Here is a 25,875-nt window from a genome sequence, read left to right on the forward strand (position 1 = left end):
GAAGCAGTTCATGTAAGGTGAAATTCGTCTTTTGAAAGGTATGAAATGTGACATGCTGTAGTGGTGCCCGTTTCTCACCACTGACTGTAGGAGGGAGTCTAGATGGCTGGTACTGATGTGAACATCCGCAGTGTGCCCCTATCTTCCAGTCTGTTCAACACGACACAAACTTCCATTTGTTAATTGGCTCTTGAGACACATAATACGTGCCTGGTAGGAGCTCATTATTGGGCGAAAGTTGTTAATATGTATTACCTCAAGTAACTTCCATTTAAAGGTAAATTTTAAAGCATCTGTGAAGAAGCAGATGGAGGAGTGGGTTTGGGGGAGGGAGTGAGAAATTCAAGCTGACCCTTTCAGTCATCGTTTGCGTAGTCCTTGTTCAAATCTGGCATTCTTAATGAGTGGTCTGAAGGCAGTGACCAAGCCACCCCACTGTCTTCTGAGGGACAGGTAGGTTACACCTTGTCCAGGGAAATTTTAATCACAGGGAACTTCAGTGAGCCTTATTCCAACATGCCAGGACCTCCAGTAAGGTGTGCTTTCCTAAGTGTCAGAATCTTAAACTTTCAGTGTGATATTAGGTATATCGGGGACTCTCTCTGATGCTGAAAGAGTACTGAATAGCTTTTCAGCAAGTTGTGTGGTGTTTCAAAGTAGTATGCTGTGTAGCTTGATTTTTGTGCTGCCATTTGAAGAAAAGCACCCTGAAAGTCTGTGCAATCCACTAGGTTCTTGAGCAGCGTACACTGGAGAGCAGAGGGCTGCAGTTACAGTATATCTGATAGGCAGTAATAAAACACAGTGGCAGATGGATGGAGGGAAGTGTTGAGTATATTTGTGCCCTGAGTAAACTGCTTGGCTCATCAAGCTGGGCTTAAAGAATTATGGTCTCTTCAGAAGCATACAGCCATTGCCTGGCCCATGTTCTGGGGATGTGGCTGTTGATTGCAACAGAATGGAGTAAAACTGAAACACAAGTATTTTTTAAAAATCTTCCTGAGTTACGTTTTTTGAAGGGATCAGAATAGTTAGGTGTGGACAAGGTAGGAAGACACAGTTAGTGAAATGAGTTTGGAAAGGCAGCCTAAATGTAAAAGTACCTTAAGAGGTACATTAGTCATATCCCTGAGATAGTAAGAAAGGAGTTCAAAAATTATATGAATTTGGGTGGGTGACAGAAAAAATTGGGATTACTCACACATCTTTCAGCCTCGTAACAGCCATTCTGCAGGCTGGGGTTCATCCCATGTTTTTCACTCTCTCCTTAAACAATTTCAATGTTGTGTGTTTCAAAATGATCTTTCAATCTAAATGTGACTCTTCCTTTGTTCTGCTCTTCAAATCAAGTGAGACAGTTCTCCACAGCCATGCAATAGCTAGGTAACTACTGGATTGCTCAGGCACACCTGGGACCCATGGTTGCATAGCACCAACATCAGCAACCATCTGCATTCATATCCCTGTGCCGTGATGTTGCATGCAACACTTCAAGCCATTGATTGCTTCATGTTTTCATTATCTGTTTGGATTTTTTTTTTTAACTTTACTACCTGGTATGGACTTAGGTTGTTGGGTGTAATTTGCAATAAGTGAATAATGTTACTGTTTCTTCTGGACCTGTTTTGAGGGGGATGGGGGGCTTCTCAACTTGGAAGGATACTGCATCAAAGAAACTAGTAGATTCTCACCCAAAGGCATTCTGAACAGGTCTTTCCTCACGGAAACAGAAAGTGTTAAACTGTGGTATGCTTTGTTCTACAATGAACCCTGTTTGTAACTGCCAAGAAATTATTTTTCATTTTTAATTGATACAATAACTTGAGGTTGTTAGAATTGATGGTATCCTATGGTTAATTAAGAAAACTGATCTACAGTAGATGAGCATTTTTTAGAGTTTAATTCCATTGGTGTTGATGACAAAAATTTATTCTTCTGTTGTGTATTTGAAACAATGTATGATGAACACTAGAAATACGGTTTCGTACAAAGCACAATATATCAATTATATACTAAGTATAGTCATTTGTTTATATGGCAAATGACTGATTAACCTACTGTAGGAAAATAGACTAAATATAGTGCACATGTTTATTTTAGAACAATAGCACGTACTAATCTAAGTTGTTATCATATATCTTGCAAGCAGTGAGCTGATAAAGATTACCAGTACTCCAGTACTTGAGGTCTATGTAGCTCAACTACCTCATTCTTTTGTTTCTATGTTTGGTTTTTGGTTGGGTTTTTTTTTTTTTTTTTGGCACTTAAATCAATGTGTTATGAATAGGTAGTTCTACAGCAGCATCATGTTATGGTGGGGTGGGTTTTTGTGCTTAAATGTTTTTCAGGTTGTTGGAAGAGGGCATTTGTGGTTTTTATTTGCTTGAACGTCCCACTGAACAATAGTCTGATCTTTGCTTTGCAGAAACTATGAAGCACACAGTAAAGCACAGACCAAGAAATATGCCAAATGCAAGTATGACTTTATGGCAAGAAACAACAGTGAGCTTTCTGTCATGAAAGAAGAGATTGTAGAGGTAATTTTTTTTTTCCAAAGAAAAAACACAAATTTCTGGTACTACTTAAAGCTGAGGGTACCTTTCCTGTGGATAGTGTGACTGTCCTTAATGATTACTTCAATGTGTGTGACTTATCTCCCTTAATATGGAAAGTTCAATTAATTTGTTTTGCGTCGTAGACAAGATAAATAGGGATTCTGCACTGACTTATGAATTGAGCTGTAGAGATCCATGCTAGAAATATATTTCTGTGTGTGTTTTGTCCTCTCTGGTGTTGCTTTTAAAAGCCTTATTTAGTAGTATTTAAATAACTGGCTCTGGCAAACACTGGAAGAGTTGGTACCCTGAAAGCTAGACACATTTGGAAGGGAGGGAGCAATAAAGAGGGAAAATGTTGTGTATGAGATTGCATGGCAGATAGTCAGATTTCAGACTTCTTCTCACCATCCTGCACCAGTTCCCTGTTTACTCAGAAGTGCTCTCTCTCCAAATTTGTGCTCTCCTAGAATGATGCACTTTTCCTTGGGTTATTAGTAGTTACTTACTCCTTTTTGTCAACAGCATATGGGTTGTAGAGATGCCAGCCTCTCTGCACAAGTATTTGATTTTCATTCTGCTGTCTTGTCCAGCATATGTCTGAGTTTACAGAGGTTCATTACACACTTTTCTTCCATATCCTTTCTTGAGGGCCACATTTTGAAAAGTGCAGTACGACCATGTAGAATTAATGATGGTGATAATCAAGGAAACCTTCAAGGGTTTCCTTAGGGACATCTGTGTAAGATTTTTTGGCAATTGCAGAACCTGGCAAAGCTATGGTTTTGATTTGAAATGAAGCACAGTCTGCGTACTGGCAGGAGGAAGGTCAGAAAAAAATATGTAATTAATTTACCAAATTATTTCAGATTCTGGATGACAGAAAGCAGTGGTGGAAGGTTCAGAATAAAAGTGGCAGCACAGGCTTTGTGCCAAACAACATTTTGGACCCTCTGAGGAATCAAGAAGGTGGTCTAGGATGGTCAGAGCCTGCATATACCCGCACCATCCAGGTATTGTCCGCTCCTTGGGAGCAAAACTTTCCTTTGAAGTGTGCATGTGTGTGTGTGGAGGACGAGGAGATTCACAGCAAGGCTAAAATATCTGTATGTCCCACCGATATGTCAAAAGATTTGTATTTTTTGTACAGGCTGAGGCTGATTTCTGTATTGCATAGAGTCTAACGTGAGAATGAAGTTGATAGAGATCCAGCAAAATGTTATCCTTTTAGGGTTTTTTTCTGCTTATTTGCTTAGTGGTGGTAATTTTGATCCTAATGGATGTGTATGCATTTATTTTAATTGCAAATATCCTTTGTGGATTGATAGCTGTTGATGCCAAAGAAGGAGTTTGAATTATTTAAGGTAGGGTCATCTTTGTTTCTCCTAGGAGAGTGAACACCAGCTTTTCTTTTTATTTTCTGTCTTTGTGTGTCTCTATCTTAGTCTTGAATTTATTTAATTATTGTAATTTTGGAGTCATAAAAAAATAAGCGTCTTTGCTTTTGAATTCACAAAGCACGTATTTTTCAATTACTATGCCTGTGTATCAATAGCACTCTATTCTCTTGACCTAGTTTTGGGGGTTTTTTTCATTGTTGTTGTTTCTTTTATATGTTGAACAGAATTAGAGTGTAAAATTAAAAAAAAAAAAAATCTTAGTGCAATTGTCCACCTGAGTAAGGATATACAGGATAAAGTTGTAAAGTGTATTTTTAGACAACATTTAAGTGGCCTGAAGGCTCATAAAATAAGAGGTTGTGTTTTCTAAGACCCATTTCTTCCCTTTTATTTCTAATGATTTTGAAAGGTTAGGCAAACAAATTTGGATTAAGCAGAAATTCCAGGCCTGCCTCTGAATCAGAGGTTTTCAGTCCAAATGTAAACCAAACTTCTCTTGAAACTTGAAGTTAAATTTAATTTGATATAATATTCATTCCTTGTGCCTACACACTCCAGATGATGACTGAAAAACGAGAAATGCCGTAATGTAACTATTTACTGTCTCTGCTACAGACTCATCTAGAAGTCCCAGTTGATGGTGTCACTGTGATGGATTCTGTGTGCGCAGCTATCATGGAAGCTGCAGCTTTTGCAGCTTCCCAGTTTTGCCATGAATATCAAAAATCTCTTGAGAAACAGGTCCTATGCTGTTTCTGGCACAATAATATGGTAGATCTATCTTGAGCTTGGTGGGCTTGAATCAGACCATTTCTGAGTTTTTCCTATCCCTAATTGTTTGCCTATAACATATAAGCTCATTCTAAATTGATTATGGTTTTTGCCTGTCTGTGAAATGAAGCATGCATCTAGAGTGCTTTCCAAATCCTGATTAAAAGATCTGACTTTTTTTTTTTCCTTCGGGTGCATGTCGTTCTGTGTGTTTGGATTTGCAAAGAAATCCTGAGTAGACTTGAGCACAGTTTTGAGTAGAAGTTCTTACACTGTTCTTTGTAATGCACTGCAGGTTTTCAAGTTTTCTGTTTGAAATAATGACATGACACGGGAAATAATAAAATAATAAAATAATAATTTTCACAAAGCATTCTCTGTGGACCTATGCGTATTAGCGTCAGAGAACAACATATAAGATAGTTTTGTTTCTTTGCCCTCTGGCAGGTTGTTCCCTACAGCTTTATCATATTCAAATGTGAGCCTGAAATACTGTGAAATTATTTAGGAATATAACGAATTACAGAGGATAAATGGAGTCTTTACCAAGACATGTCAGTAATGTTGTTCTTAACTTTATGGTGATTATTATAATTCTAGCACTCCTGAGTGTACTCATTTGTCTCTTCCCCTGTGATAGATACATGGTTCATTTGGGATCTGTTTGCATAACCCTATTTATTTTCATAACAGCGCTATGAGACATTGCTGCTATTTCAGAGAGAAATGAGGCATTGAAGGGATGACTGCCTTGCCCAAGGTCAAACAGGAGAACTTGTGGTTAGAGCCGGAAATTGAAGCAGTTCCTATCAGTGCCTTTGCCAGACCCTTAACATGAACAGGCTCAGCACCTGGTGCTGTGCAGCTTTTGCCGGTCTCCCAAGTCATCTTTGGTTTTTGAAGGACTGCTTTCAAAGTAGTCTGTCTGCTGCAGTGAGCCACAGATAGGTGTTATGTACAAGGTTAGCGTATTTCTTTACAGACTAATGGCTTTCGAAGCATAACTGACCAAAGGGTGTTTCGAGGTTATTGGGAAGGATTAAGGATTCCACTGAAAGAGATAATTTTTTCATTCAGTTGTTCTACAGATGGACACCCGTTCTCCAAGAGATGGATGCCTCATTATCACAATGATTCTCAGAGCTGCAAAGTTTATTTTACTCTTGCTCTGTTCCCTCTCCTAGTGACATCTGAGTCCACACACTAGATTAGATCCTGATTTTCCTCTCAGTTCCCTTCAGCATCTAAGTCCCAGAGAGTTACTTGAAAGTACTGAATTGTCTAAGATGATACTATCAGAAACATTGCAAGCAATATCCTACTTATTTCATCATCTCTGTGAGTTAGGGACTGTAACATTGTCTGTCTTCTGGTCAGTTGAATTAGTTCCAGGAAAATTATATTTTTGCCTGTTTGGTACCTTTGTACATTTAGGAGAGTATTTTGCTGATTGTTTATGTTTTCCACTAATGCTGATTACTGTTTATCAGTTTCCTGTGGTGTTGATTGTTTATTCTGCCTTTTTATTGTGAACCAAAAGTGGTACTTCACCATCCTATTATGTATGAACATATGTATGAACAGTTTCCCAAGCACTCTGATTTCTTCTTTTGTACAAATATTGCTGGTGAACCCAGAAAATAATTAATCATTATGTTTCCTATTTACTGTGCATTTTATTAACTTTTTTTAATGCTCTTGAAGAAGAAATTTGAGGAACACAATTGGGGTAGAGGTGTGTATCTTGGTGGGCAGGTTAATTAATCTCATGACACCCTTTGTGAGGTGAGACAGTTATATTATCAGTGATCTGTATGAAATCGCGAGGCACAGAGAGTAAATGTTAAACCAAATGCAGTCCTGTAGGCTTATTTTTAAAAAAACACGGCTGTCCACAGAAGTGTGACAGTATATGTAAGAGGCATGTTTATGGTATGTAAACACCAAGATAAAAGTCTCCACCTCACTTGGAACAAGTGTTGTTTGCGTTTCTTGGTGATCTACCATCAAAACCTTTCTTTCAATTCTCTTTGTTTAGCAGCTCACTTAAAATATCTCTGTGGGAAGTTGTTTCCCCTCAAGCACAGCATTTGTGCTCCAAGTTAGTGTCATAGCATCATACTCATCTTTTGCCAACTGGTATCTTTCCTGCAGATCATGAAGTGTTTGATAATGAAGAGATGCAGTTGCCAGGTGTTTGTTTTGCAGTGGCCAAAGAGATATCATAATTTTTGACGAAGAGCAGTATCTCTTTTACCTCATTTCATACCAAATGCTCTTTAAAGCTGCCATCAGACCAAGACCTTTTGACGGCTTTAAAAAAAGTTATTTCCTGTCCAATTCAACATTCATCCAATCCCAAATTATGGGATGCCACTTATTATACAAAAATGTACTGGATAGTTGTTGAAAGAATTAATGATAGGAATTAAAAGTCCTCAGTTTGCCTATAATTTATTTTTTTATTTTTAAAAAATGGGACTAATCCCAGTTAAAACCAATTTGAATATGAAAGTTCTGTCTAAATTTCTTCCTGTTCCATCCTAATGTACTTCTTGCTTTCTGGCAAGATTCTAGCAAGGTGGGTTTGTAAATCCAATGAAAACATAAATTCTTTACACCCCGCAAAGAGCTAGTTAGATGGGTTAGACTGTAATGGGATTTTAATAGGCAGCTGTTCGATTCTGCGTAACAGCTGAGCCCACCAAAGGAAACTGGCAAAAGACCTCGCTTGAAATTTGCTCTTCCAGTCTTGGGTACCTCATTGTCCCTTTTGGGTGAAGAGAAGTAGTTGGTTCTCTCTTATCTCTTAAAATGCATCTCAAGAAAACATCCAAACCACAGTGCTGTTACAGAACTGAGGCTGAATGCCTGCAGCCCTCTTGAACTCCTGTCACTGTGCAAACAGGGATGTGGCACTAAAACGTTTGGAAAGAGAGTAAACGGGAATCTCCATGTCTGTGTTAACTTAATGAGAGCATTTCCTAACACTAATGCTAGTTATGGTTGTATCCAGTGCCCCTTTAATGCTAAGTCTGTATTTGCCATAGTTTGAATACAAATATTCCCTTTTTTTGATGCCAAAATCTATGCTGCTCCCATTTTTTTTACACTGATCAAGAATTAAGGTTGATACTGTTAGCACTTTTACTCAAACTTATTATTCTGCTTACATTAAAAATAGATCAAATCATACTGTATCTTGATTTTTGACAAGATGCAGCCTGTAGTGTATTGAAAAAGAGCTTTAGGACCTATATTTTTTTCCTGTAAAAACAAAATATTTTCTGGCAAAAAATAAGAAAAAAAAAATCTAGTCCCAGCAAGGTTTTATGATATATCCAGATTTTTAGTGAGTGTGTGTCCTCACTGTTCCAAGTAACTTAAAGGATTTGTTCCAGTTTACATGAGTTCAGAATTGCAAGTTTGTTCTTAAAAAAAATATGAGGAAAGAGGAAAAACAAAACCCAGAATTATTTGTTCTTCTTATGACTGTCAGCAAAGTAATGAGTACATGTCTGTCAGCAGTGACCTTTACCTCATTTTCTAAGCTAGTCAACATTTCTTAAGCTAAAATAAATAAGTTCCTTTTTTAATACGTGCCATGATTTAATTCTTATTGTTCTACAGTTGCAAGTGTTCTCTACATTCACCCTATGATCTTCAATCCATTGTCAGATTTTTGTTTGGGTTTTGTTTTTTATTAAACCTCTTTCTAAGTTTCTGTCTGGGTAGGTGCTTTGAAAAGAGCTCATTGTTTATATGGTTTCACATATGTGTGTTTTGTAGCCAACACTCTGTTCATTATTCAAAAAAAGAAGATGAGAATAACTCATCATGCGAGTTGCTTAGTGAATAAGAAGAGGTAATTATTAGCACTGATGTTTCTTTGTTTTAAAATGCTAATGTGTATGAAATTTAAGGAGTGATGTGTGAGGCAGTTACTTTTTACCTTTCTAACAATACTATTTTATGTGATTTACTCCATTTTCCTCACAGCAATTGCTGGGAGAGCTTTCAGAGGTAACAAAATTACTCTTCTGATACTGAACCTCAAAAATTGCTCTTTTGGACTATGTAGTCACCAGATTCCATACTGCATGCTTGTTTTGTTTGTAGCAATGAACAGTGATGGGATGAATGTGTGGATGTCCTCAAAAGATCTGTAGTTAAAAAAAGAAGTGGGGGGGGGGGGGGGGAAAAAGTTAAATGTGATTGAAATGTATAATTGGCTTTTGGGCACTGTTCAACAAAATGTGAACAAAATGTATTTCAATGTGGTTTCATATGTAAATTTAGAATTTGAGTGATGCTTCCAGTTTAATTTTTATTTTCAGTCCAGCAAGTCATTTTGGTGAGGCTTGTGATTGCAGTACATGTTTTTGAAACTATATCAGTAGCATCCATTGAGAGCTACATGTAGTGTTTAGCTATCACTTTTTCTGGATTATGATTGTGGTGATGTGCAGTTGATGCCTTGGTTTATAATGAATCCTCTCTCCCATAAAAAAAGCCCTGCTTTTTCCTTGCATGTTGTTTAAGAAGGTTGGGGCATGCATGAGGGTACGTTGTGGGAGTAAACAGTCTAACAACTGGAATCTGTGAAAAAGATTAAAAAAACCCATCTGAATATCATTAGAACATTTTAATATCTGAAATTTTAAAATTCATTAACAAGATTTTGGATATACCATAGTACACCTATATATCATAAATTATGGTATATTTACTATGCACCTAGTAGGGCACCCTTTCCACCAAAGGACAGGCTTCTTAAATACACATTATTCTGCTTGTTCTATTTTATAATATGCATTTCACTTTTCTAGGCATTTGACATTTTAAAAAGCATTTATTGTCTTAACACTGAAATAGTAGAATACAGAAAAGTCCATCATCTGATAGTTTTTTTTAACCTCCCCACAATGCACTGCACAAGGTGAACACAAAATAATTGAGATGAATGCGCTTGAACAACTAAATGCTAAGGAAAAAAAACCCAAAAAGGTTTAATGGGGAATATATTGTGAGACTGTATGTTTGCTTCAGTAGCTGACTACTACAATTTAAATGAAAAATTATCCAAGGGAAACAAACGACTTTTTTTTCTAGGCTTAATTGAATCTGCTGGTGTAACTCAGCATAACTTAGCTGTAATGGTTCCAGTTTGCATTCACTACAAAATACCTTGTCCATCAGTTAGACTTACTGAGTTGGGGATTCCTGTATAACGGCAGTTGCTGAACTGAATTTAATGAAAGTTTGATTGTTGTCAGGGCAGTGATCTGCTGCTCAGACTCTAACATATGGCTCCTACAAATATTTCCCTACTTGATCTGCCATAAACCCTCTGCCTCCAAGGAAATAGGGAAAGGTATTTCAGGAAGGAGCAATGAATCTGGAGAATGTATTCATCTATTTTCATATCAAAGGAAGCAGACTTTTCATAACCAAGAAATGAGGCATCCCTATTAAGCAAACAGACTTTAATATTAAACGTTCAAACTGTGTTAGTCCAAAACTGCAGAGAGGAAACACTGTTAGAACAGGGAGATGTGGAGTTTGAACTGTTTGAAAGAAAAGGGTAGTATAGGTTGCTTATGAGCTTCTGGGCTTATCTGTCTTTGGGATTGCTTTGGGAAAATGCATGCGTCTTCCTGTAACTGGTGCCATTCTAAAGGCAAAGAAGGAGAAGAGAAATTATTCCCTAAAATTATTCTTGAGAAACCTGCTAGTTAGTTATTAGCAGCAAGATAATTAGCATGTTGTTAGAACACTGCATAAAGTGGGGGAAAAGAAGCAACAGTACTCTTCCAAGAATTGTGGAGTTTGGAGTTTGGGTTTTTTTAGTTGGATTATTGCATTGAGGTGGCACGTAGTGACCACACAAATAGCTGAAAAGGCACAACTGATTGGGTAGGAGGAGCAGGAACCTCTTAAATGGTGTCTGCAGTTCAAGAAACAATGTATTATCCCAACCTCTGTGACATCTGTAAGTTAAACCATTAGTCAAGCTTAGGTGTGGCTGGATACATTTATTTTTCACTATTTTTTACATCACATCTCTAAAATACACATTTTTACACTGATGAAGTCTAACAATTCAAAAATTTTGGAAGCTGTTAAAAAATGCCAGCTAATAGAAGTCTGGCATTTAAAAACAGTTTCATTTATAGAATCCATTTGTTTGAAAGAAAGAAACAGGTTTCAGATTATGCCATTGCTGTGAATTTTGTGTCTGACAGAGAAGAAAATGGATGCCAAATCAAGTTTTGGCAAATTTTGGAACTATATCTGGCAAATAAGATGTCTGTGTGTAATAAATGCAATCAGTTGCTGCAAAGCATCCCAGCATTTTCTGCAGAAAACTGAGTTTGTCTGATGTCTTGTCCAAGTTTTGCTGTCGAACTGAGTCTCTCTGCATCTTTTCAGAAACAAAGGACGGACTATGTTGCAAAACAAACGGATACAGTTCCTGCTACTCCTTCGCCACCTCCAGCACCTGCTCCTGTCCCCGTGGCTGTCCCCCTCCCGCCTAGTGCACCAGCACCTATACCGGTTCCTGTGCCGAAAGCACCAGCAACCATCAGCCGCCAAAGCAGCACCTCTAGCGACAGTGGTGGTAGTGTTGCACGAGACACCCAGAGGCAGAAGCAAGTTCCTGTGGATCGTAAGTTTGTCTGAGAAGCAAAAAGAAAAGTATTTCTCCCATTTCTGTTTGTTTTGCTTAATCCTTAAATTCCTTAAAACCTTGTGTTTCAGATAAATGTTTATGAAATATTTAGCTTTAACGCTGTGTTTAAAATACACATTTTCTATGTATGTGTGTTATGAACCTCACTAATCATGATGGTAAGTAAGAACAAAATACTCGTGCACTTGTCCCAGTCTTAAGTCCTCTCCCTTTATGACTGTCTGGGATTTTCAGTCAGTGGTTTTCAACACTGTAAATGCCCATGCTGGTATTCTGGCTAATGTACGTTTTCCATCTGAATTTACTGCCGCATTTAAAAATCTAAATTGCTTTTAAAATAAGTTAGGCTGTTTTTACACTTCTATCCATGGTCATCCATATTTCTAGGGGTTTTGCACCATTCTAAAACATGTGTCCAAGGCTTGCAAGGAGACTCACTGATGCATTGGAACCATGTTTAATAGCATTGTAGGAGACTCGTCTTATAATCAGGTCCCCTTAGTTTGGTCAAAGCAACAGCAACTGCAAGCCACTGAGTAAGCCTTCATGTCCTTGTCTTAGGAGGACAAGAGAATGTACTCCATAGCCCTTTAGCTGGAAAAACATGGTAACCTGCATCCAGCAGCGTGTGGCAGTCATCAAAAGTTAAGACCACCTTGTAAATATAAAGCCTGACTGATGCTGAGGCTTCTACTCTGTATCGACTGAAAAGCAAGTTGTTAGGAGAACTTTAGTCACCAATTTCTGTCCTAAATGCACTTTCAGCAGTGTGATTGCTTGGCTTGAAAATAACTGAAACTTGTAGGCAAGCATTTGCTATAACTTTTAACGTAAAACCTGTTAAAATAATGACCTTTCTGCAGTTCAAGAGTTGACAGCTTTTCCCATCCTTTCCCTACCTGCCTTATCAGAAAATCCCACTTCCACCTGAGGTAGAAACTGGCACCGAATGTAATCCTTTCTGCAGAAGGGCTGCTTTTCCACCTGTCCCCAGTGGATGGGAAGCATGCCTGCTTGGATAACCATACTCAGTTGATGGAGCCTGCTTTGATGTAGTCTGATGGTAGACAAGCTCTTGCCTAAGCTCTGAACTCAGGAAGGCTCTGGGACCTTTTTAATATTTTCCAGCCAACCAGTCTGTTATGTGAAATCATAAATGGAGAACAGCCTAGCGGGAGGAACAGGCTTCACTGCCATTTCCCAAACAAACAGTAGGGCCAGCTTCTGCCTTTGTCTTATTTTGTGCAGTTTTTATTACTTAAATAAAAACAGAAACCTGAGCAGTTATAAAAGATGTGGAAAGCGAGTGTGAATTTCACACACAAACACATGCATAAAAACGATCATTTTATTTCCGTACAAGGAGGACTCTGCATGCTGTAGCAAGCGTGTTTCCTTGAATCCATAATGGCCTTCTCTATCCATTACAGATGGAAAATGTGAAGACCATGCTGCCTTCACGTACATGGTGCAAGGTGTGAAGGGTTGCTGTAGATTAAGTGATTACAAGACATCTCTTATCCTCTCAGCCTCCGCTGAGGCCCTGGGCCACTCACAAGAGCTCCTGGGAGCTGTTGCTCAAGCCCAGTTAATGGGCTTCAGGTACCTCACAGTCCTCACAAAATTAGCTACCTCTGCAAAGGTAGTGGGCAACCCTGCCTGTACACCTGCTGCCCAGGTACCCACCTGAACCCTGCAGAGAGCACGTGGTGTAGTACCTGCCTTTACACCAAGAGTATCTTGTTTAGTTACGATAATGTGTCTAACAACAGTAAGAATCTGTTACCTAACAGCTAAATATTTATCTTTTGATATAATCTTGGTTAAGATAAAATGTAAGCCTTTTGAAATCTGTGTAAATAGAAGGAAGATAGCAATTTTCTTGCTCTCTTCCTGTTTGGGAAAATAACTGGTGCATGCAGCAGTAACATTGCCTAAAGTCTTTACTCATATATCCCATCTCAGACCTTCACATATCGCTGAGCACATGTCATTTTGGCTTCTGATTCACACTCTGGGGGGGGGAACCCAACACAAAAGGGCCTGAATACCTCAAATATTTTACTAGAGATATTTTGTCTACTTTCAACCTGGGGCTATTTTGTAAAAGAAAAAAGAAAATGGCTAAACCAAGGACTTTTATTTTTTTGTTGTGGTAATTAAAAAAAAAATAATCCTAAAAGCTTATGTAAAGCTTGTTTTTATTTGTCTAACTGGCTAGAGATGTTGATCCTTGGAGAGGTTTTGGGACAATATAAAAGGAAAGTAGAAAAAGAAACATTTTTCCTAGCTTACAGCTTTTTCATATTGAAGTTCTGTCTTTTCTTCTGTTGCTATCGGTATAATGTGAGAAAATTAATAGCTTTTGCCATCTGAGTGCATCAGAGAAGGTGCTGTGGTTACTGTTTGTGTATCAAAGTGAGAAGATTGAATAAAGATAACTAAAAATAGGAAATCCTGAGAGTTTTTGAGATCATTTAAAGTTGTGTGACAAGGGATTTTTAAAGTTATTCCAGACTTACTGCATGGAGAGTTTAACTGTGCTAAATCAGATTCTTCTCAGTGCCCAAAAAGATATTTACACCCTTTTGGATTTATATGTATATTTGTGAAATTATCTGTAAAACTTCGTATATGCATTTTAAACAATTTTCAGTGCCATTATAATTGATTTTGTTGAAATGCATGAAAAGCATTTCAGTTTGTTGCCGGCTGATGACCAGCCACTGAAGTAAATGCTTCAGACAAATGGGTTCTGTGGGATAGCGAATTTGTACAGTTTTGTTTAAGGAAAAAACCAAACACAAAAAAAACCCCCAAAAAACCCTTGCCCAATTCCTGTGTCTCTGAGAGCAACTACTTTTTTCTTTTCTTCTTTTTTTAATGAAAAGTGTGACATTGTTTCAGCTAACCAGTCACTCCAGGCTTGGAGTGAATTCAAATATCTTAAAACCCCTTAAAAATAGTTATTACTATAATAGCTTATTAGATGTAAGGTGATATGTGTCAGCAGCAGGGAAATTTTTTTGCCTACATTGATTTGCACTAAAAAATTGAGCTTTCAATTTAAAAATATTTGTGAAAAGTGCTGCCTTCCAACAGTGTAAGCAATTTTATATTCTTCCTCATCTTTTTTGTTTTCGTTTTTAAAACATCGTAATTCTATTTGAAGATATGCAGACTATGACAACTGAATAACCATTTTCTTCTACAGCTTGGGTGCTGTCAGACTGATCTGTGCCTCTGCAGCATCAAACTCATCTCCTCATTCTAGGGTCTCAGCTGAATTTTTGGGTTTTTGTTTTGTTTTGCAAAGAGAGGAGTGGGAATATTGAAATCTTCCCAAGGGAAAGGGGAGAATAATAATAATTCAGTCAGATCTAGTGAATGTATCTTTAAAGGAAAAAAAAAAAAAAGTTTAAAGTGGAGTATAAGAAATTATCTGGCTTTGATAAAGCACCCTTGAGAATAACTCCTGTGGGGCATCTCTCTCCCTAGGCAGGAAATCGCAGATGGAGGAGGTGCAGGATGAACTTTTTCATCGCCTCACCATCGGCCGGAGCGCTGCCCAGAGGAAGTTCCACGTGCCACGACCAAACATCCCGGTAGTGAACATCACTTATGACTCTTCACCTGAGGATGTGAAAGCGTGGTTGCAGTCCAAAGGATTCAATCCTGTGTAAGTTTGAGGGCAAATGTAAGAAAACCTCTTAAAATTATGTTCCTGTCTGCCCACTTTTTAAAATCAGCAGCCTTCTGAAAATCAAGACACATCAGTTGCACTTTTGGAAAAAATAATTTGTTGTTACATATATGTGTGTGTATATATAATATATATCCATATATATCAGTATGGTTATAGATCTATAGAAATATAAATGTATTTAGGAAAAGAAATGTATATATATTAGCCTCCACCAAAAGGTATGTGTTGTAACAGATACCGAATTGACTTCAAGAGTCATGTTGCATCCAGTTGTCTTGATTTAGTAGTCCTATCTGAGACAATGTGGAATGAAGCCAATCTGCTTCTCTCCCTTGGCTACTGTATTTTTTTTTATTTCTTGTTTGTTCTCTTGGTGTGACCCCAGGACTGTCAATAGCCTTGGCGTGCTGACGGGTGCTCAGCTTTTCTCCCTCAATAAAGAGGAACTGAGGACTGTTTGCCCAGAAGGGTCTAGAGTCTACAGCCAAATTACGGTACAGAAGTCTGCCTTGGAGGTATGTATAATCCTTCTTACTAACCTAATGCCACCTTTGAACCTATAGAAGTAAATAGCTCTTCCTGCAAGGCAGCTGGTTTTTTTCTCAGTTCCTATCATGCTGATAGGCATTATTTGTACCTGAGTTATTTGGTATTAATCCATTGAAACAGCATCCATCAAAACTTCAGGTGGGATCTCTCCCCACTTCTAAAAGGGTCCACAAAGCGTTAGAAAAAGTGCATGGTAGTACTCAAGTTTAAGACAATGTGTGATGTAATCAGGCTGCAAGAAAACAAAATGAGCCAAAAAGGGCTTTAGGCAAAACAATAGGAGAGGATAAAATGCCCATTTTCTTGCATCTTGCTCTGCCTGGTACTTGGACAAACAGGTGCTCCTGATACTTTTGGTGGTGATGAGTTAGTTTTGCTTTATCTTTGTAGAGGGGATTTGTTTATTAGGCATGATAAAGTGGTGGAGTGAGCTCACTGTTGAATCCGGAGGCCTTTCAGATCAAATGCTGGGGCATCTGTATTGGTGGGTTCCTAACTGGGGGAAGACACATTTGACACTATGCTAGCAGAATTACTGAGCTAAGTATAACAGTATTGTATCTCTGTATTCATTGGTCTTTGGCAGTTTCCTTTAATTACAGCAGTATTGTTCCTTAAACACCTTAAAAGCTTATATATGGAGTTGTGCTAGGGAGAATGCTTACCAATTTTAAACCAGGAGAATTGCAGATGCAACTACTTCCTTTTTTAAAACTTGCTGTGGCAAGTGGAAAAATGGACTCAATACCGTCTAGAGGTGAGACTAACCCTAACAAGAAGGTATATTCTTCACATCCTGTTTAAAAGAAAATCTTGAAGAAGTTTAAAGTGAGTTTCTATCCCCTCATGAAGCTGGGACTGTCATGCTTAAATGATTTTAAGCTTTAACTAACAGTCATGTTCTTAAAGAAAAGTTTACGATGATACACATTTTACAATTTACCTGTCAGTGTGGATCAGAGAGCTTTGCTTTATTCACTTCTGTTAAAATTGCTTTATTCCCTTCTTCAAGCCCTGTTTTTCCCTGTGAGAGGAAGGGAGAAATATTTCGCTTTTAGAAATACATGTCACTACAGTCCAGAGCAATCCCATCATTTCCTAGTGAAAATATATGTGTATTCAACTTTTCTGGAATGTCAACAATCTTATCTCAGTTTCATAAGCCTTCTGTGTACTGAGATGGAAGTGCCTTTGTGGTGAAAGTTGGTTTGAAAAGCAGAGATGCACTGGATTATAGAAGTCTGTCCTTTTTTCGTCCATGCTGTTATTCTCCTTGCCTCAGCTAGGTCTTGCTCTGCAGGAAAATGAGCAATCAGAACTTGTCTAATAAATGCTCTACAAGTGTTCATAAAGAGGTGCTGAGAGTTTAACAAGGTCATTGGATTTTGTTAGTGTAAAGGTAATTGAAGTATTTATTTCTGCCTCAGTTATTTGAGGTTTAACTGATGAATTTCAGAATTTATGCAATTCCTGATTGCTTTAGCATGTTGTTTTCTGAATTACCCAAAACATTAAGACACATCTTCCTTTCTGTCCCTATAATACTTCAAGTTGCAGTGTTCAGGAAGTCTGTCCTTGTTTAAGAGAAGCTGTAGGAATGAGTATCACAGCCACAATGTCTACATGTGACCTAGCAAAGATGAGCTTGCCTGTTCCAAACAGGACTGTGTTCTTACTGCTTAAACTAGAAAAGCTTTTAATAACAGAAGCATTTAAGCACACACGTACTTGTACCTGTTTTACAATTGAATGATTTTTATAAGCAGTTACTGGGTTATGGGCTTGACTACCATAATTGTCCTACATGATTAAACAGTGACAAATTTTCATGAAGTTCTCTGGCATCCTTTAGGTAGTACTTGTGGTGTCATATTGCAGTAAATGACCTGTGTGTTAAGTACAAATAGCAATAATAGCCAGAGATGGAGCAAGCCCACGCGCTCTCTAGATTAACAGAACTCCATGCCTCGTGTTTATTTGTTAATTCTACTTGGGATCTTCCACAAGTGTTTCTGGATTCATACCATTTTTGCAAGCCAGTGAAAGGCCTACCTCTCAGATTTGTGGCTGAATTCCCAAATACAGACAACCAGATCTTCACCTTTATGCAGCTGCAATTTTCTTTTTAGTGTTCTTTCACCTCAGGCAGAGGAATCCAGTATTTTGTAATTGGAATTCCAATTGTTGTTGGAATTTAGTAATTTTGCCCTTACGAGGAAAAAATGAATAGGTACCACACTTTATTGTCATGGTAACTCCATTCAGCCCTGAGTAATACCAGAGTTTAAAACATCCAAGGAAGCAAGACTCCCAATAGAGTTTTGTGGCCCCTGTATAAAGAATACCAAGTAAGACTGAAAGTGCGGGGAAGGTGTTTGGGGTTGAACAGCTTTCTGTGCCTGGCCAGGCAAAAGCAGGAGGATAACTCTGTGCAAGACCAGTGTGTCAAGACAGCAGAGAGCTGGCCACAGCCAGGGTCAAACACCTCCTTTCTGCCAGAGGAAATGGTGGTGGCAAGCAGCGGTGTCTCAGGAGGAGGCAGAATGCACCACAGCCTTTGTACTGATCAGAGTATCCCTCTCTGGATGGAGCTGTTTTCTGGGCCTGCTCCAGAGAGTTGAAGTTCACCGTGTATGCCAAGTGCAGTGCATTACAGCAGTTTGGCTGGTCATATATATGGATTTACTTTTTCATTGGAAAGTGAAAATATGAATAGTCTCCATGATTATCAGTTTTTATGTGTCTGTTTCCTTCACTTTTGTTGAGCATTTCAAGCTCTGGTGTTGAAAAGTGCTACAGAAGATAAGTGTAGAGACACAATATTCTGAACAGAACCTTTGTCATCTCCAGAAGGGAACACTTCAGGTCCACATTCTCATTTTCTTCCTTCTCCATCAATGGGAAGCATGGGTACACATCGCTTTAAATCTGAAAATGGTTTCTGTCTAGTTTATGTATCAAATTGCCTGGAAGAATAGCTTATTCTCTTTGACACCTCAGTGAAAGGAACGACTCAGGCACAGAAGTGGGATCAAAGGGTGGAGTTTACTGATACCTCATGATCTGGTTAGAGACTAAGCTGGGTAAATCACTAAGGTCAAGGTCTAGCAGTCTGTTTCAAAAACTGTATTTCTAAGAACAGCCCTAGGCTACTTAGCTACGCTGTACCCCACCTCTGAGTAGGATGGGCCTGTTGTGCTGTGCCACATGATGTGTTGCAGCTGGTTTAGTTGAGCAGCATTTCAAGCTCATCAGTCATTTTGTTGTTGATGTTATCAGGAAAGTAAACTGTTTCAGCCTGGACTGCTTAGTCAATTTCAGAAAAATATTTCTACATGACCTCTGATAAAGCACATCGTTGGGTATCTGCTGACGTTTTTTATGCATGACTTCAGTAACGGTTGACTGTTGCACTTGCTCTGTATCTGAAACCGAGTGGGCAAGGACAAGACGAATTAAGACAAATAAAACTGCTCCCTCACCTTCAGAGAGTCAATTATAAGCCCCCTGCTTTGCCCTTCCACTCTGGGAGAAGAGAGCAATGATAATTTACCTAGGAGAAGCATCCTAGTCTCCCTCCCTGTGGACATCTAACCTGTCTGCCAGGTAATGGCATCAGATAATGCATTGTAATGGATATAATAGGATAAATCTAAATTAAATTTTATGTAATGGGATAAAATTTCAAAGTTCAGAATCAGTTGAAGGATTTTCCTCTTAACAGTCCTTAAATTTGTTTTAAAAATTTCAGAAACAGTTTCTGCTTTCTTATCCAGAAGCTATTTTGAAAGCTAGTTTTGAAGCTTGGAAGGTCATGTCATAGACAAATAACACAGTAGCGGATATGGCTCTTGCTTTATAATCCTCTAGTTTTATTCAAAGTCATGCATACTTTGGAAAGTTCTGCTCTAGTGGATATATGTCCTGGCCTTGCTAATAACTTCATTTATGTTGTCAAAACAATCTGTTTGCAGCTAGCTGAGCAGCCCTGTTTTTCACCCTAAAAGGTGAAATAAAGCCTTGTCCGCACAATACTTTGCAGTTGCTAATATAGTAATATGATTCAATTCTTATTACTGTGCTCTAAGCTTGAAACCTGTGTCTCTGAACAGCAAGTGCATTTGGTGTATTGTGAAAGTGAGATACTAAGATTGAATCCTTACTTAGGCCTTGGCTCTGCAAACCCACATGCTTACATGAATTTTGTGTTTACATAGATCTAAACCCACCAAGGGTTTATGTGCTTTAAGTTCTAAATAGAATTGCCCTGATTTTTAAGTACTAAAGGGTGGAATCCTAACAAAATTGCTGAGCTTTAACCCTGCTTTCACTGAAGTCGTATTTCACCCCATAAATATCCAACACTTCCAGAGGCTTGTGTGAGAATTAAAGATGCTCAGCAGTGCTGAAAGTCAGGCTGACACTTTTAATAGTCTGCAGGTTCTTTTCTGGTCCATATCTAAAGATAACATAAATACTTTCCTACTTCAAACATTATTTAACCAGATTCTTAGCATATTTTTAGTTCTGGAGCTGCAAGGTAAGTTTAATTTGTTCAAACATCTATCTTAATAAAATGCTGGCAGAGGAACTTCATCACATGTCAAAACCACTAGTAAACTCTTTCTTTTTTATTTGTTTATAGGCTAACAGTGGTAGTTCAGAACTGCAAGAAATTATGAGAAGACGACAAGAAAAAATCAGTGCAGCTGCCACAGATTCAGGTGTGGAGTCCTTTGATGAAGGAAGCAGCCACTAAATGTGTTTCCTCTTTTCTTTAATTCCATTGTCCATAGCATTATACCATCCAGCTTTGCTTTAGAAAGCAGTGAAGGGGAATGTCTTACTATATTGTAAACATAACTAGCCACCATAAAGAAAATTTACAGTAGCCTCCGCAGAAGTACCTGCTGCTGGCTTCTCATCATTAAAAATGAACAGATGAGAAATTCAGTGGAGGTTCCTGACAGATGAAAATATTGGCACATGACTTATTTACACCCAAAGATGAGACTTGGCTTTATGGAATTAACATGACATAAACTGGAACATGTCTGTGTTTGTGATTCATCCAAGGGAAGCTGAGCCAGCAATAAAAAAGCATTTGAACCCCTCTTCAGTAATAATAAGATTCTGAATCCCATCTCTTGCTGTAGTGTGCAATTATGTCTTTTTGGCTCAAGTCTTTCTCGTCATGCATTTGGCTGCAGGATGTATACTTAAGTCATTGATGCCAGCAATTGGAGAGGAAATGTTTAGAGAATGAACAGCAGCCCAACTTAGACTGAATCTTTCTTGCATCACTCCCAAAGTGTTTTATTACTAATGATGCTGTTTATAGCAAAATAATACTCTGTAAATTGATTTTACCAATACTTCACTCGTGCTGAACTATAGTATTGCACAAGAAGGAATAACTAGAAAATAGTAACACAACTCAGCTCAAAGAGGTGATCAGATATGCTGTAGGTAGCCATGAAACAATTCGCAGTACATTTTTTTTTTTTAATATACTTGCATTTTTTTGTCTGTAACTTAACTCATCAGAAGAACAGTATATAATCTAGATTTCTCTGTGTGTTGATCCCAGATGTCAGTTTTTCCTTATGTAAAAAGCTATTGTACCTTTATAAAAGTAATCTTTTGGAAAAGTGGATTCCTGGAGGCAAAAGGGAGAGAAAAGGAAATATCCTTTCCAGCAAATACTATTTTTGAAGATGCAATGATTTTTGTCACAAAACGTTCTGTTATTTCACATGGTCATGTGATTTTATATATAATATATGTATTATATATAATATATAATATCACTTAATTTAGACAAATTTAATCATCTAGTTTGATTAAGTATCATAGTGCCTTTTTCACATGAATCAGCTTAAAGTCTGCAATAAATAGTATTTCTTGTCTGTTAAATAGTTGTATCTTTGCGGCTACAGAGATGGTATTGAAATAAGAAAGTGTTCTTGATTTTTGCCATTAGTTTGCTCTTCCTCTGCATACAAGGGAACAAAGAATCCTATTCATTTTTCATAAAAGAAAAATTAAAAATCTTAATAAAGGTGTTTTAGTGCCATTTATTGTAAATGTCCTTACAAATACTTCTTCTGTGTGTTGGTTATGTGTCTATGTATATTTTTACATTTAATACATATTCTTTATGCTTGTGAAAAGTATGTAGGTTCTACACCTGTCATTTAAATGTAGTCATATCCAGAAATGGGTCAAGAAGTGACAAATCCCAGCTGAAGACTCCAACTGCCATAGCAATTACTAAGAAATGGATTCTTGTCTTACCCAGTGAAAGAAACAATGATTCTCGAATGCTTTCTCCCTATAGGAAACATTCGAACCAGCACACCTGCATCATAACTGTATCCATTCAACCTATAGACATAGCTTTAGGGGGCAAAATTGTCTGTCTCACTGCCTGCCTATCATTAAAGGTCAAGCCCAAACCTCCAAAGGCTTGATGTATTCTCTGATTCACATTTAAAATTTCCTCTTCCCCACACTCTCTAGTAAGCATCCATATCTAGCCTGAAGAGTATTCACTGTATAGCAGTCTCCTACACTGGGTGGTGAATGACTAAGAAAATAAAGGAAGATCTGAAGCTACTCTTACAAAGATGCTTTGTTACTTTTAAGTACAGTAGCAGGAAACTTTTTAAAAGGTCTTTGAAACTCATATTTAAAAATACTACTGTCTTCTCTCATGGAAAGTATGTCTGGTTCCATAAAAGGCATTGTTGTGGTTACCTGCACCTCTATTCCCCTTTTAATTACAAAATATGAAGCCAATACTCATGTTCTCTGCAAGCTTAATCTAGCATTCAGCATATGGTTTGCTTTGCTTTTGCCCAGGATGAGGCATCAGCTCTGAGACTCTTCAGATTGTGTGGAGTGTGGCATGCAGAGGTCTTGGAGGAAGCCCCCATGATTCATCTCTGAGAGAAAAGAGGTGGCTTCACAACTTTTTTTTTTTTTTTGAAGCTGGATTTCTGTGTAGCTGTTAAGTTGTATAGAAAGAGCCAGACAAGTTTGAATGTGGTCAGTGTGCTCAGAGGCATCTTTGGAGATACTTGGGAGGATAACAGGAAACAACTCTCCCCCCCCGCCCCCCCCATAGATTCAAGGGATAAGCAGACTAATCTGGGGGTTTGGGGGTTGGTTGGTCTGTTTGTTTCTGTGGTTTTTCATAGTTTTTAAATTAACTACTAATGACTTAACAGCCCAGTACAACTTGAGTTGTATTTTACCCTTTAACTTTGCTGAACTAGACTTCATGATTGCTCTGTTAGTCTGTGAAATCTGAATGGCATTAAGGCAGATATTATTTCCCTTTTTGCTGAAATTTCCTTGATGGTTTAAAGCACTACAGGCAGCTTCACCCTTCTGCTGTGCAGTTTTTGAATTTTCAGCTTGTTGGCAGTTATGAGAAATCAAAAGGAGATCTTGTTTGGGGTTACTTAAATGAAAATAAAATGTTTTCTTCAAAATTTTCAATGTCTTAGATTAAAACAGTGGAAAAATGCAGTTTAATTCAAAACATTTTCTTTAGGATTTGAGCCTGAGGATTATTTTTTTACACTAATATTTTAGAAAGATGTGATACGTGAAAAGTGTCTTTGAAAAGGAAACAAAAGTTTTTTAAATATCAAAAGTGCCTTATTTCATGTGGAAAAAGGAGTCGTGTTTGATAACGTAGGAACTACTTTACTATTTTGCTGCCATCAAGTCTGCCTTTTTAACTGGGTGGAGGGAGAGAGTTTGAGTGCAATGTATGTTCACTCAGCAGTTTTACGCTTTCTAAGCACGTACCTTTTAACATCAGCAAGGCACTTCTTGCTACTCCTTTAGTAGCTTGTTCCCTTGGGACACCATGGGAAAAGAAAAGCACTGTGAAACCTCACATTTAATTTGTAAAGAACACTTCTAACTGATATTGATGCATGGAACAGTTTACTTACCATCTAGCAACTCAAATGTTAAACAGTGCTTTGCTCAGACAAACTGTGATCTGTAAGTGAGATTTTTATACATACTTTAATTGCTCCAAAACATTGTGTTGTATAAAAGTTAGTGGGTTTGGGGGGACTGGGAAGTAAGTGCAGACTTCCACGTTATTCGTGTGTGCAGAAATCAGTGGTGTATGGGGAATAGATACCCAAAATGATAGTCTGAAATGTGCAAAGCTCCCAGTGACTCTGAGTGTATTCATCAGTGTGGAACTCTGAAAGTGTCCCTGGAAGTGCTTTGCTGAACAGTAACATCAGTACTTTGCTAGTTTAACTAAAGGAACAAAGAGAAACCCATGAGTAACTATATGATGTGAATTAAGTCTTTCTAATTATGAAACCTGTAACTAGCAGAATTTTTACTTTTATTATGTGAAGGCATTTTGAGGACATACACAGAAGCAAGCTCTAGCTTGAATACCAGACCCTTGTTCAAGCAGGTATCTTCCACTCATTTTCCTGGGCTGCATCTCATGCATAAGGGGAAACATTATTATGAATGGGAATCCATGTTTCCGGCCAATCTACCATTTTATAGGAACCCGGTTTTTCTATGATGTTTTTCCTCAACTTTGAAGTCTGCATAGCATCTAAAACACAAAACAAACAGCCCTGTCTAAGGATTGAGTCTGATACCTCAAGAGTATTTGAGGGAATAATACTGTGCTCAGCCTTCCACCTTTGCATACAAGCAACAGCATTATGTATGGGCAGTGCAAACATGAGGGAATGTGTAAGCATGCATTGGGTGCTGTGTTTAAATATTTCACAAATGTTGAATTTTTACTATGACTGTGTTTGTTAAATTCTTGCTAGTAAGTGCCTATTTAACTGCCTTTGGCTTTCCAGTATATTTTTTAAGTTTCTCTGCAGTTACATGTTAAGGTTGCAACTTTAGCCTTTTACCACTTCCTTAGCATCCAAATCAAAACCAGTATCAGGATATTAGTCTGTGCTTCTATGTCTTGATAATATTTGTAGAGTAGAAGAGGAGATGAAAGAAAATAGGGAGACTTCCTAGATGCTTCCTAGTCACCACCGCTGCCTGTCCCAGCAGCAGCAACATTCAACCCACTCCCATCCATGTCAGCAGCACTAACAATGTTATCCTCTTACAAGAAATGGCTGAAAGCAACAGCTTTTGCTGCCTGAATGAAACTACTGTTTTCGCACAGGCCTTTTAAAAAGTTAGAAGTGGGAGGGAGGTGGTGTGACTGTGTGGTTAATGAACTGAGGGAGGGAAGGGCCATTATGGTGCTTAAGTTTATGATGTTGAATATCTACAAGGGGCAACTTCATCTTCTTTAGGTGCAGGGAAAAAACCCTGTAAAATGAAGCAAAGCACAAGTAAGGCTTCCCAACCTTGTTTGAGGAGGGAAGGAAATAGTTCTGATGACCCAAGGATGTCAGGGCTAATTGCACAGGGTGCACTAGGAGAGACAACACTTTCACAGATGGCTAAAAACTTCTTAGCTCTTCTAAAACATGTCCTTAGGTTTATTTGTTTGTTCCTTCCCTGACAGCGAGCACAGCATGAGGCAACAAGGAGAAAACCTGCCCTGTTTTCAGTTAATGGTGGCTCACTGTGCAGAGCTGCTTTTACATACATCTGGGTCAGTAGAGGCTGTAAGAGCAGCAGATCAATGTAGAGCATCTATGGTGTCAGCAGAGCTATAGGCATGAAACCTGCAATTCAAAACACCTATAACAAAACCTGAAGCTTCAGACAGCTTTACCGCTGCAATGACTTGAGAGTTTTATTTTGACAGGTGCTGGAAACTGTATCAACATGCAGCATGAGTCCAAAACATTGTCTGTTTGGACTTGCTTTCAAGGAGCATGACAGTGTAAAACCAAAAGTATGACATATCAATTCAGGCTAAAAGGCTCTGCTTGAGTCTTCTGAACCACACTGTCTCCCAGACTCTTTCATTGCTTTACGTATGTCTTGAACCTTCCACTGCCATCCCAACACACCGAGTTAGGCAGCTTTGCATACTATGTGGGGTAAGAAAAAGTATTTTTTCTGAAGGAGTTTTCATTGTAATTGATTTTGTGATTAAGTAGCTATTAAAGGAAAAATACACACCTGTTACTGAGCAAATAGAATTATTTTTTGACATGCATTCAAAAACTGTCTAGTAAATTCAGGCTATTCAGGCAGTTATCATTTGCAACAGTG

At 38.1% G+C, this 25,875-nt stretch overlaps 1 protein-coding gene across 6 annotated transcripts in view; it reads left to right on the top strand.

The window, feature by feature from the left end:
* Positions 1 to 21,751, top strand: part of EPS8 (EGFR pathway substrate 8, signaling adaptor) — a 141,182-nt gene extending 119,431 nt beyond the window's left edge. For all 6 annotated transcript variants that reach the window (XM_074871519.1, XM_074871520.1, XM_074871521.1 and 3 more), the window contains 6 exons: positions 2,426 to 2,537; positions 3,425 to 3,568; positions 11,159 to 11,396; positions 14,919 to 15,099; positions 15,512 to 15,641; positions 20,321 to 21,751. In XM_074871519.1, the coding sequence (XP_074727620.1) occupies positions 2,426 to 2,537; positions 3,425 to 3,568; positions 11,159 to 11,396; positions 14,919 to 15,099; positions 15,512 to 15,641; positions 20,321 to 20,434 (919 nt within the window). In that variant the 3' untranslated portion in view covers positions 20,435 to 21,751. The remainder of the gene's footprint in view (positions 1 to 2,425; positions 2,538 to 3,424; positions 3,569 to 11,158; positions 11,397 to 14,918; positions 15,100 to 15,511; positions 15,642 to 20,320) is intronic.
* Positions 21,752 to 25,875: the final 4,124 nt, after the last annotated feature.

This window comes from Strix uralensis, chromosome 5 (assembly GCF_047716275.1).
Source record: "Strix uralensis isolate ZFMK-TIS-50842 chromosome 5, bStrUra1, whole genome shotgun sequence".
NCBI lineage: Eukaryota > Metazoa > Chordata > Aves > Strigiformes > Strigidae > Strix > Strix uralensis.